The 12,815-nt window shown below is 44.5% G+C and overlaps 1 protein-coding gene across 2 annotated transcripts in view; it reads left to right on the top strand.

Annotated features, from left to right (window-relative positions):
• PAPSS1 (3'-phosphoadenosine 5'-phosphosulfate synthase 1) overlaps nucleotides 1-12,815 on the top strand; it is an 89,052-nt gene that overhangs the window by 25,249 nt on the left and 50,988 nt on the right. For both annotated transcript variants that reach the window (XM_046655698.1, XM_046655699.1), the window contains exon 5: nucleotides 1,814-1,932. In XM_046655698.1, the coding sequence (XP_046511654.1) occupies nucleotides 1,814-1,932 (119 nt within the window). The remainder of the gene's footprint in view (nucleotides 1-1,813; nucleotides 1,933-12,815) is intronic.

Here is a 12,815-nt window from a genome sequence, read left to right as displayed (position 1 = left end):
GACGAGGCTGCAGACGTTCAGCAGACGTCCAGCTCTCGTGGACCGGTGTGTGGCATTTACTAAACTGTAAATGTATCCCTGTGCCAGCCATCCTAATACCGAGATTGTTTTCGTGGGATTACTGTTCAAGTAGTTAATTACCTACTTAAATACAAAAGTGTTTTTTACAGCATACATTAATTATAGTCACTAATGGGATAAATTAGCGAGGCAGAGAATTCCTGGCCTTTTAAGCTGGTAAGCCAAGTCTTCTAACGCACTGCTTCTCAAGGTTTGCTGCACATTAGCATTACCTGGGGAAAGTTTTAAAACTCTGGTGCCGAGGCTGTACCCAGACCAGTGAGAAGACAGTCTCGTGGGGGCGTGGCCCTGCGATTCCAGTGTGTAACTACATTTGAGAATCACAGCTTAAGAACTAGGATTTTAACCAGAGTTAGTTTTTCCCCATCGATTTTATTGTGCCTCACCACTAAATTATCTTGGGAATATTGGTAGTACAGAAATTTCTTTGTGGGTTCAGGATTTCCTGTGAGACTTAGAAATATCAAATATAAAAAAAATGAAATAAGTGGGCTGTAGACTTGTGCCTATTTTAGAACTCTTGATAACCGTGCCTCTTAATAGTAATGATTTTATTTATTTGTTTGTTTGTTTTTGCTGAGGAAGACTAGCCCTGAACTAACATCTGTGCCCATCTTCCTCTACTTTATATGTGGGACGCCTCCACATATAAATCGCTCAGTGAGCGGTGTGTAGATCTGTGGCCGGGGTCTGAACCCGTGGACCCCAGGCTGCCAAAGTAGAGCGTGAGAACTCAACCACTACACCACTGGGCCGGCCCCTCTAGTAGTGATTTTAAATTGATGCTTACCATTCTAACCCAAGGATGGCCCAGTCATTCCGAGGCAGACGGGCCCTGGGAGACTTCTGTGTGGGGTGTCGTCAGCAGTGTGAGACAGGAGCAGTGTATCTTTAGCTCAGCCCGTCCTGGAGGGCGTCATGTGATCTTCATTTTCTTGACAGTTACCCAGCAGCACACGTACAACAGGGAAAATCCAGATGGCGGTTAACACCCAGGCGGACTGTGTCTGACTGTGGAATGTATTTTGTGCTGTAGCAGGGTCACCTTCCCGGCTGTGTTTGCTTAGCTCTCGGCAGTAGTTTCTCTCGCCTGGACTCTTAATCTCATGGCGGCGGCAGCCTGCAGAGCTTCTACATGGCCGTAGGTAGTCCTGGTGGATGTGGGGTTGGATCAGCTTTCTGAGAGGTTGCCTCGAGAGGAGGAAGACCTCGTCAGGTCTGGTTTGTGCCCGGGCGTGGGCGCCGTGTGCTGTGTTCTTGGGAGGAATCGAGCCGCTCCGGGCCACGTGGCATTCACACCCGCCTCCTCACAGTCAATTTAGGCCTTTACTTAAAAGAAAACAGGACAGGCGACAGAAGTGTAGTTGATCCTCATTATTTGAAGATTCCATATTTGCACATTCGCCTACTCACTGAAATTTATTTGTAGAATTAAAAAGTGTTGTGCCAGAGGCTTGCGGGAAGCTGACTCAGTGTCCCCGTGGGAGCAGCAGTTCAGTGCTGTCAGTGTTCGCGGCGGCTGTACTGAACATAGCAGCTGCAGGTTGTGAGGGAATCACCTGTGTGTTTAAAGAAGGAACAGAGGTGTCAGTAGAAGTCTCCCCAGAAAGGAGCCTCAGTGCTGCAGCCCTGTGACTTGGAGGGGGCAGCGTGAATACTAACCACCATAGCAGGCTCGCGCTGAAGAAAGAAACCTGGTTCCCTCCACCCCCTTGTCTGGTGCCTTTTACAGGTTTCACTGGGATTGATTCCGAATATGAAAAACCGGAGGCCCCGGAGTTGGTGCTGAAAACAGACTCGTGTGACGTGAATGACTGTGTCCAGCAAGTTGTGGAGCTTCTTCAGGAACGGGTAAGAGAAGATCAAAGACAGCGTCATCAGAGAGTGATTGTGTCCATCTCATGACCTTCCCCTCCAAAAAGACCATGGGAGTAGTGCGGAGTGATGTGTTTTAAATCCTTCGTACTGCTGACTGTTTTCTGTGTGTGTCACTGTGTTCGGTGTTGTCAGGGCACCATATGTCACAACAAATGAAATATCTGTCAACGTAAAGCGCAGGGGCTTGAGAGCCACCTTATCTTTTGTTTTATCAGTAATTTTACCCCACAAATACCTGAGAAAACTCAGCCTGATTGTTCAGCTGTAAAACTTGGCATTATTCTCTTTGTTTGAGTTCAGGTGTATAGTGTAGTTAACTTTCCCTAGGTGTTTGGAGCGCGCCCCGATTTTCCCTGTGACAACGTGATGGTACAGCCTGAGGTTGAATTTTTGGGAGGGAAAGATTCTAGGACATAAGGACCTTTCTGATTCCCTCGGAGTTCAGTCAATTCTGAGTTTTTAGAAGCGTTTTTCTTCCCTTCTCTGCTCCTTCCTCCACGCGTCCCCATCCATCTTCTCCCGGCGGAAGGTCGCACGATTCCCTTAGTTGGGGAGGATCAGCTTTGTGAGGTGTCAGTCGTTACTCTCTGCCCTCGTCGTGGTCGGCGCTGTCCGGGGACTCCTGATGTGGTGGTGCACAGGCAGCGATGCCTCGTTGCTCCTCCTCCTGCCCTAACTGGGGCTTATGGCATTTGAAGCCCTCTTGATCTTTAAAATCCTATTACCATAAACCTCTTTCCTCTGGTATCTCTTACTGGCTATATTAGACATACAACTTTTTTTTTAAATTACCTATGTCTATTTTATAAATTTTTATTTAGCCTTTGAATTTTTCCATATTATGAAATATCTACCAGATAATTAACCTGGGACTCGCCTTCCTAATTTATTTCCCTTATCTAAACATTGTAGCTGAATAAATAGAAATAATACAAATTGGTGACTGGGCTGCTCCGATGCTTTTCTTTGTACAGAAGTGTTACCTGCAGGTAATGAGACCTTATCCCAGACAGTTTTTCACTTGATCTTCCTGCTCTCCAGGTCTCCTGTTAACCAGCTTCTGAGCTCTTGGACCAGTCCTGTTGCTCTGCTTCTGGCTTCCCTCCCTTCTCTCCCAGGCTGCACCAGCATTCATTCTTTCGTCATCCATCATCAGTCAGACATCTATTAAAAGCCCACTACTGTGGTTCGTCGCAGTCCTAGGCACTGGCAACACGAAGATTGACCAGCCATGTTTCTGTCCTTGAGAGATTTACATGGTAGGTGATGGAAACAGGAATAAGAATACAGTCATGCGTTATTTTACAACAGGGCCAGGTTCTGAGAAATGCATCGTTGGGCGATTTTGTCATGCAGACATCGTAGAGTGTGCTTCCACAAACCTAGATGGTGCAGCCTGCTACACACCTAGGCTCTGTGGTACTCATTCACCAGGACCGCTGTTATGTACGTGGTCCATCGTTGACTGACATTTTGTCATGTGGCGCATGACTGTATACAACTCCTAGAGAGTGTGTAGGAAGCCAGGGTTTCCGTGTGCACGTGGCACACCAGGAGGCACAGGAGTGAACTTGGAAAGGCTTTGGTATCGGATCTGTCTCATCAGTTCATTTTTGAAGATATTTTTGCTGGGCGTAGAGTTCTGGCTTGACAGATTTTTCTTTTAGGACTATAAAGATGTTGCTCCTTGGTCCTCTTGTTTGCATTGTTTCTAATTCTTTGTTCTTCTCCTTCTAGTGTTTCTTTTTTTCCTGCCTGAGTCCAGGATCCTCTCTGACCCTGATTTTGAGCAGGTTTAGTGTGGTTTTTCTAGGTCTTTCAGGATGTGTGAGTCTTTTTTCTTCCAGTTTAGCGTTCTCAGACCTTCCTGGTTGCTGGTTGGTTCTTTCATTAGTTTTTGGAAACTCTCAGCCATTATCTCTTCACCTGTTTGTTTTGCCCCGCTCTCTTCTGGGCCTCCAGGTGCACGAGTGTTAGACAGTGGGGTATCGTCCCACAGCTTTAGATGATCTGTTCTTTCCCATTTTTGTCTTGATTTTTCAGGCTTGATCATTTCTAATCACTTAGTTTCAAGTTTATTGATTCCTCAGCTGTATTTGCCCATAGAAAGAATTCTTAAACTTGGTGATAATCATCAAAAAAATTCTTTCATTATTTGGTTCTCTTTTTACATATATATAGTTTACATCTTTCTGTTGAAATTATCTGTTCATGCGTGTGGTCCACTTTTCAACTACATCATTTTACATAAGAATTCTATAGTTATTTTAAAGTCCTGACTGATGGTTGCAACCTCTGGGTCATTTCTGCATCTGGTTTTGTTGATTGCTGTATCTCTTCATGGTGGGTGGTTTTTCTTGCTCTTTTTGGTGTTAGAGTTTTGTACCAAATGCTGAAAGAACAGGAGAAATTGAGATGGGTGGTGTTTATGCCTGGGCGTTTACACTCTTTTCCAGTCACCCTGTCAGTGTGGTGAGTTGAGTTAATTTAGTTGGTAGCTCAGCTGGATTTGGATTTCCTTATTCTGTAGTGACTGTTCCTGCAGCCCCAGCCTCAAATTTCTGCAGTGATGGGCTGTCCTACCTTGTGCTGAGTGTGGCCTGGCCTGCCGCAGGGTTTTCTCAGTGTTTCTCCTCCTCCCTCAGCTTGCGAATCCCCTGCCTGCCCCATGCAACGGCTCCCTCCAGGCTCTTGGTCCTCCCTCAGCAGGAAACTGAATCCCTTATTCCTTAGTGCTAGGCTTGTGATGGGGAGCAGTGGGGGTTCTTGGTTTTGCTGGTCCAGCTTCAGTCTGAGGCAGGACCTGTGCTCCTGGATCTTGGAGTGGGTCTTTCTCAATATCCTTTCTCCTCCCTGCGTGGTACCCAACCTTGAACCTGGGAGGTCTTGGCACGTGAGTTGTGTGCTTCTCACATGCATTGGCAGGTCCGTGGTATGTGTCAGTTCAGGATCCTGGACCAAGAATTCCTCTACCTCCCTGGCTTTGGCAGACCATATTTGCTCTGCCCCTCCCTCAGAAACAGTGGCCCCTGGGAGGGTTTCCTGCTCTTCCCCATCAGCTTAAGGCTTTTGTGTTCTGCCAACTAAGGACCCAGGGAGTGGGCAGACTTTTGTGCCTGTGCACCACTGAGGAGAGTTCTCTCTCGTCTCCAGACCTGCTCCTGATCTTTCTTCTGAGCACCTCTTCCACGCCTACTTGTGAATGAGTGCAGAGCCCCTGTGTCTGGGCTCCCAGTGAGACCAGTCCACACTCAGCCTGTAAGAGTTTTGAAGCCATTTTAGTTGTGTCTTCTTTGCTGCCTTTATTGCAATCCCCCTTCCTCCCATGACTGCCGAAGGCAAACAGTTCACGGGTCGTGTCCTTTTTTGTTGGGGCTTGTCGCTCTTTGGAAGCAGTTCATGTTACTGCTTTAGGACCTCAGCTCTGTGGTGGGCTCACGGACGTTTATGATTCTGTAGACTTTATGGATTCTATGGATTATTTATAGGCCTTTCCTCTTGTTAGGTGATGTTCTATCGTGGAGTCTCTATTTTATTTTTAGTGAATTGTCTGTTCTTACTCTACTTTTATTCTGTTGTGGTTGTTTTATAGTTTTCTTACAAATTTGTGTGAAATCAATAGATACTAATTATATGCCCTTTTTGTTGAAACTATGTTTCTAGTATTTTTCCTTTTTGTTTTGATTGTGGTTTTGTTTGTGTTTTTTGTACATTAAACCTATCTTTTTTACTTGAGATTTGTTATATCAATGTTAGAATGTTATACATAGTTTTATTTTCTTAGAGTTAATATTTTTAAAGTACTTTTAAGTGTTTCAGAGCAGATCAAAGACAGCACTGTCTGGACTGGAAAGAAGGTTGACTGGTAAGGAAGTGGACTGCCCAGGCCTTTCCCGGTTAGTGTGAGGTGTTCGGTGTGGTGTGAAGTGAGAACAGTGTGTGTAGGTTGTCTCATTCATCTTGGAAAGCTAAGGCACGTTTTGCCAGATAAGTTATGATTCACTGAGGTTCTGAAACCTCAATCTAAGTGGTAAATGAGTGACTTGGGTTATTATGCCTTATGTAGTGAAAACCATTTCTAAAATAAAGCTAAGTTTATTTTATCTCCTCTTCAGGCTCAGTTTGTTGGCCTTTGCGGGTTTTTTCTCACACCATCCAGTTCTCTGATTCTCTGGCACTGGCTGGGCGTCCAGTAAGTCACTTCCGTCCTGACACTAACTCCCAGAGTCAGCTCCATCCCTGCAGGTGTGGAGGGCTCAGTCCCACAAGACTGTGCCCACTTCAGATGCCACCTGCAGCTAGGGTGCCCAGGCCACCCACATTCCTGCCTGGCTGGCTACAGTCATGGCTTCCCCAGACCCCCCTCCCACCTCCAGTGCAATAATTCGACTCACAGAACTCGGGAAAGCACTTACTGTGACCAGTTTATTGTAGTAGCCAAATGGAAGAGGCGTGTAGGGCCGGGTAGGGAGTAGGGAGTGACGTGGAGCTCCTGCACCCGCTGTGGGCACACCATCACAACTCAGAAGCTCTCTGGACCTGTCCTTTAGAGGTTTTCATGGAGGTTTCATCACGTGGGCACGATTGGTTAAATCTCAGGCCATTGGTGATGGAACTCAATTTCCAGCTCCTTCCCTAGCCTGGAGGTCCAGCACTGGTCCTCTAATCTGGCTTGGTCTTTCGGAGGAGCCCTCAGCCCAGAGTCATCCCATTTTCATTCCAGACACTCTTGTCACTCAGGAGGTTCCAAGGGCTTTTAGAGCTCTGTTCCAGGAACCAGGGACAAAGACCAAATGTGTTTCCCATCGTACCGCCACTTTTTATTAGAGCAAAGAAGGCAGTCTTGGGCCTCCCTAGAGGATGCAGGTGTTTGAGAAGTGCTGTCTCCAGGGCAGTCAGTGGGATTTTGCTGTTTGATGCTTGGGATTATCTTGGAAAGACGCTTCTGAAGTTATTCTACCAGGTATTGTTTCTTTAGTCTTTTTTCCTAAGATTTAGCATTGGTTTCACTCTCCAAGAGAAATTTGTTTCCAGTATGCTGTACAATGGGTATTTTAGGATGGTGGGTCTTTTTGGTTAGCATAACGTTACGCGTCCTCTGTCATCTCTGGATTATCTTATTTTTTGATCTGGCCTATGTGATGTAATTGGGATATGTAACATGGTCATTTATATAATACTTAATTTCTTAGTATTTTATCAGAGCATCTTTCCTTTTTTCCCCCAAGCCATTCATCTTTTTTAAAAGAATTTATTTTTTGTGGAAGATAGAAAAAAAGTCTTAATGTGCTTCAGTTGGCATAGTTTTATTCAAGAAAATACCAAACACTGATGAGTACTGAGGATTTTGGATTTAATCCTTTTCCTGACCCTCAAATGGTCACTAGGTGGCCTGCTGGTATTGCATTTTAACATGGTGTGTTCTGCCATCAGGAAGTGGTGTTCTTGCTGCTGGTTTTAATCTAAAGTGATATTTTAAATACTGTTTTTAAATCTACTAGGAACTCTAGATTTACTAGTGCTATAAATTATTTAAGGGTTTGTCTTTTTATGAAATGGTGGTTTAGTGCTCTAAATGGATTTTATACTGCACATAAAAACCAGACTTTCAGCCCCGTTTGAAAGTGTTGCCAGTGTGTCGCTCGGTGTTCTTGCACTGGATGCGTGTAGTTTAGATAATGGAAATTTAATAGTTACATAAAAATATGAATGGGCTCTCGTGTTCAAAGCTGTTTGGCAGATTTGGCTCAAGAAAATGCAGAAAATACTTAAAGAAAAAACTTGAAATGTGGACTCACTATGTTTATGAACATGTTCACAGTTCCTTTGGAAGATGAAAAAGAGAAGGCAAGAACTGCTCTTTTCAGGTGGGATTGTTGTCTCTTCTGTCTGCCAGTTTCTGGGTAAAAACAAACAGTCGTCTCTGAACAAAGACATGGATACAGCACATGTTAGATCTTAAATTGTGTTCAGTTGGTCGAGCAAAGAATTTTGAGTACCCGTATTACATTAAAAAATTAATATGTAAACATCCGTGATATTTAAATATTTCTAGACCATCCTCATTCGTGGTAGCTTGTGAGCTGTTCACTGGCCCAGCTCAGGAGGACTCCAGAGCACCCTCCGTCTTCTTTCCCGTAAGTGGTGGTGGCCGGGGAGGCCCTAGGATTGGAGCTGAGGGGTGGAGGTCTGTAAAACTTGCTCCGGGCCTGGCTTGTGATCTATTTCTGTTTTAAAGGAAATTTCCTGAAATAAAGAGTTTTGTGCGTGCCAGTTAGAAAGAACACATTGTTTTCTAAGAGCCGACTGTGTCTCTGGAAACCCTAATGAGTCCGAAATAAAATGGAGAGCTCATGTGGCAGAGGCTTCACATTCTGTTGTCCAGATGTCTTGTCCTACTTTGAGGTGGTTTTGCTCCTTTAGATGTTTAGAAGTGGTTTTGGAAACTGAAAAGATTTGTCAGTAGGATGTGCTAGAAACTGGCTGTCTGCATTTTTAAAATTGTTTTTGTCTTCCTGATAGAGAGTCCTCTCTCCGCGTAGAGTCTACATAGAAATCGCTTCCTCTGAGCAAGCGTTCCATGTTCCCCTAGATTCGGGCCCTTGTGTTTAATTCCAAAAATATTCACTTAATTATCTTTTTTGAAGAGAAAAACTGTAGCAACCTCTTGAACTTTTATTTTGGCAGTGGTGAAGCATCAGAAGAATTCTGTATCCAAGTTGTGAGGCTAAAACTCATTTTAAAGTACTGGTTGATGTGAATTTTGAAAAGGGAAGAATTTTGTGAAATGCTTGTAATGAAAAAATTTGGACTCAAAATAAAAAATTCCCCCTTGAAAAGAAAGTGATTATAGCCTCTATGTTCCTGCATATAAAGCAGCACATTACTGAAAATGCATTCATCCTAAAGCTATGCTTTATTAGTGCACAAAACGTTTAAAAAAATGATTTGTTTGGGTTCATAGTTTAGATATTACTTTTTCGTGTTCAGATGAGTTCTCTTGGAGACACTTGGGTCTGCTCACAAATCATTTGTGCATTTGTTTTTAACTGAGGGTGTGGGTGAAGAAAACTGGAAACACGATGAGTAGAAGTATTTATTAGTTCTTAGCTCTCACCTTGAATGTCTTCCTTTGAAGGGAGTAGATTCGCCTACCCAAGTGTCCCTCCAGCGTGGTGGCGCTCTGGACAGGGGCCATTCCAGAGTAGAGCAAGGAGCACAGACCAGCCATGTGCCCAGAGCATCCCAGGGCACATATTTGTGAACTGAATCTAGTGATGCTGGTTAGAAAACCAGCTAAAAATGCCCTTTTCCATCCAACAGAGATCTTAGTCTGTTGGACGCTCTCCTCTGACTCTCCAAGACTCTTGACAGTTATCAGTGTTAAATGTGGGGAGGGAGAGAGTAATCACCTCCCACCACAACATAAAAAAGGTGTCCCATCCTTACAATAATATGGGCTTCAGAGATGGCAAAGGAAGCTTTGTATAGAGCTGTTCGTATCACTGGAGTTCTTCCCTTCCCTGGTGTCCCTGTGTCATTGGTTCCCAGAGGGTGGATTCTGGCTTTTCAAAGTTCTGGGGGGTCCAAAGTGGTGGAAAGGGAAGTTTTCAATGTATTCAGTTATGGGGTTTGAAAAAGTTGGTTGAAAATCATTCGCTTATCCTTAATGGAATTGTTTAGGCCTGGCTGAAATGTCAGGTACCTTTACTTTCTGTCTAGAACTTGATCAACACGGAAAGATCACGTGCTGCCCAGAAACCCTGGGAATTGTGAATGTTTAATAAAATCATGGACAATAAACTAAGAACAATTGGTGTGAAGAATGTTTCATAGCTTCGTTTTCATGGAAGAGACAGTAAGGGCCTTTTGGAGAGGAGAATAACACTGGGGTGTGAGTCGGAGTCCCACTTTCCAGCATTTACCAATCAACTGTACGACCTTGGAAAAAGTAGCCTCATTTCTCTGGCTTCAGTTTTCTCATCTGTGAAGTGGCAGATACTAAGAGTACCTGTCTCAGAATTGGACTGAGGAGTCTGTGAGTTAATATGTAGAGTGCTCAGCACAGCTGTGGGGTGTAGCAAGCACACGATAGTTATTATTTATTGAGTATGTACTGTGTGTTAAGTGCACTGGGAGGCGGTCTGGCAGGGATTTGGGGCAGTTATTAACCTCTCCTGAGCCTCACTCTCCTCGTCTGTGAGAGGAGCATACTTCTGCCCTCATAGGTGGATTGCCAGAAGGTTCAACGAGTTAATTCATGGACAGTGCTGGTGAGGCAGTAAGCATCCCGTTAGTGTCAGCCCCACCCTTCAGGTACTTACATCATTTAACTTCACAGCAGCCCTGTAACGCATATGCATACACACACACACGTATAGTAAACAGCTGAGAAGGAGACCAGTTCAGAGATGTTAGGTAATCTGCTCAGGGTTGCACTGTTAGAATTTAAACTTACATCTTAGGTACAAACCTCAGAAATAACTAACCCATAGACCCCTGTTGCTTTCTTGTATCTCTTTTTGGTTTTGAAGATGTGTCCTAATGTTTTGTGAGTAATGTGAATATTTAATTTTAAGTCTGTTTTGTGAAACTTTATCATACTCTTCCTCATAAAAGTCCTAATGATGCCTGACTTTTTGTGTAACTTGAGTTAATTTCAGCATTTGTTCCTAGTGTGGAGGATTTCAGTTCTTTATTTTGCAGCCAGAAAAGTGGGTATGTCTCAAGACGTCTTTGAGAGCTCGACATATCCAAGAGGCTAAGTGAACATGAGGGATGTGTGTGTGGTTCGCCTATGCACGTCATCTTCTTGTAGGGAACGTCGATTCTGAATTCTTGTTTTCTAGCTGATGAAGTAATAGGCTTTGTACAGACTGATGAAACTACCAGTGCCCTGTACTGTGCTTGTGGGCGCGGGACAGTTGGAAAGGGGTATACAAAATGACCATTACAACCTTTTAGAGGGTGGTTTGTTTTTCTCAGCTCCAAATTCTCTTTACTGCTATTGTATAATCTAAAATAAATGTATTTTAAAAATTTCCTGGAATTAGAAGCACCAAACGGACTACCTTAAGCTGTTTCTCTTCCTAGATTTTCAGAAGTCTTTTTTCCTTTTTTCCCCCAGTTTTGTTGAGATATAATTGACATACAAAGAAAAGAAGAGTCTTGCGTATGCGATTTCCTCTTCAGGTGCAAGTGAAATCAAGTATTAGTTTAAATCGCGTACGTTTACTTATCACTTGTTTGACCACCTTGGCCAAACTGAAGACGTGCCGTCTTTCGCTTGGGCTCCTTGGCAGTCGTCTGCCTCACTGCTGCAAGGTTGTAACGTGCCGCATGGACAAAGGGAAATGGAGGCAGCGGTGGCGGCTGTCCCTCGTCCCGCACCGTCCCCTACACCCTGGTGCCACAGGCGCCGGATGCAGGAGGCCCGGAAGCACTGTGTGGGCCTGTGCTGCGCAGGTTTGCTTCACATACACTGCCCCGCCTTCCTCCTGTGAGCGGTGGACGCTCGGGGCACAGGGGGCCTCCAGAAGTGCCCTTCCTGTGTGCCCTGCAGGAGCGGGCTCGCTGAGGTCAGTGTTGGAGTAGGCAATGGTTCCTTCTTGGCTGTCTTTAAATTTCTTCTTCCTTCCTGTGTACTCTTCTTACTTGTTCTTGGGTTTGTTGTGAGAAAGATCAGAGGCCTTGAATTTACTGGTAGGAGGAGGCCAGCCTTGGCACATGGTGTCGCCAGTGCTGAACCGTGTCTCTCTCGTTCCCTCTCTGAGGAGCACTGTAGCATAATTCTTTCTAGATTCTCAGAACCCACGGGAGCAGCTTGAGAGCTGGCGCCCAGGCCTTGCTGAGGTCCCCTCGCCTTGATACACGTCTGACTCTGCTTTGTTCTTCTCCTGAAGATACTAATGTAGGTCAAGGTATAAGTTAAAGTTTCTTACCAGACTTATTCCTCAGGAAAAATAAAGGGGAATGTCCTTAAAAATCTGGTTCTTCCATTGATATTTATTTTGGATTACTTTTTTTGTTATTTTCATTTTTTAATGGGCTTTATTTTTAAGAGCAGTTTTAGATTCACAGCAAAGCCGAGTGGAAAGTACAGAGTGAGTTCCCGTGTAGTCTGCTCGCCTCCCACCATGCACAGCCTCTGCTACTGTCGGCATCCCCACCAGAATGGTACATTTGTTGCAGTTGATGAACCTACATTGACGTATCATCACCCAAAATTCACACTTTCCTTCAGGGTTGTACATTCTCTGGGTTTGGACACTTACCTGCCATCGTAGTATCATACAGAATAGTTTCACTGCGCTGAAAATCCCGTGCCCTGCCTGTTCATCCCTCCCTGCCCCCAGCCCCTGGCAGCCACTCATCTTTTTACTGTCACCATAGCTTTGCCTTTTGCAGACTGTTGTATGGTTGGAATCGTGCAGTGTGTAGCCTTTTCACATTGGCTTCTTTCACCTGGTAATATGCATTTAAGGTTCTTCCGTGTCTTGTCGTGGCTTGATAGCTCACTTCTTAGTACTGAATAATATTCCCTTGTCTGGAAGTACCACTTTATCCGTTTGTTTACTGAAGAACTTCTCGATTGCTTCTAAGTTTTGGCAATTTTGAATAAAGCTGCTATAAACATCTGTGCAGGTTTTAGTGTGGACATAAGTTTTCAACTTATTTGTGTAAATACCAAGGACTGTGATTGCTCGACTGTGTGGTTAAGAGTATGTCTAGTTTTGTAAGAAATTGCCACACTGTCCTCTAAAGTGGCTGCACCATTCTGCATTCCCACCAGCAACGAACGAGAGTTCTGCTCCACATCCACATCCTCGTCAGCAATTGGCGTTGCCAGTGTTTTG

Source organism: Equus quagga, chromosome 3 (assembly GCF_021613505.1).
Source record: "Equus quagga isolate Etosha38 chromosome 3, UCLA_HA_Equagga_1.0, whole genome shotgun sequence".
Lineage (NCBI taxonomy): Eukaryota > Metazoa > Chordata > Mammalia > Perissodactyla > Equidae > Equus > Equus quagga.
The sequence above is the reverse complement of the archived record's forward strand: the minus strand, read 5'-3'. Positions and strand labels throughout refer to the sequence as shown.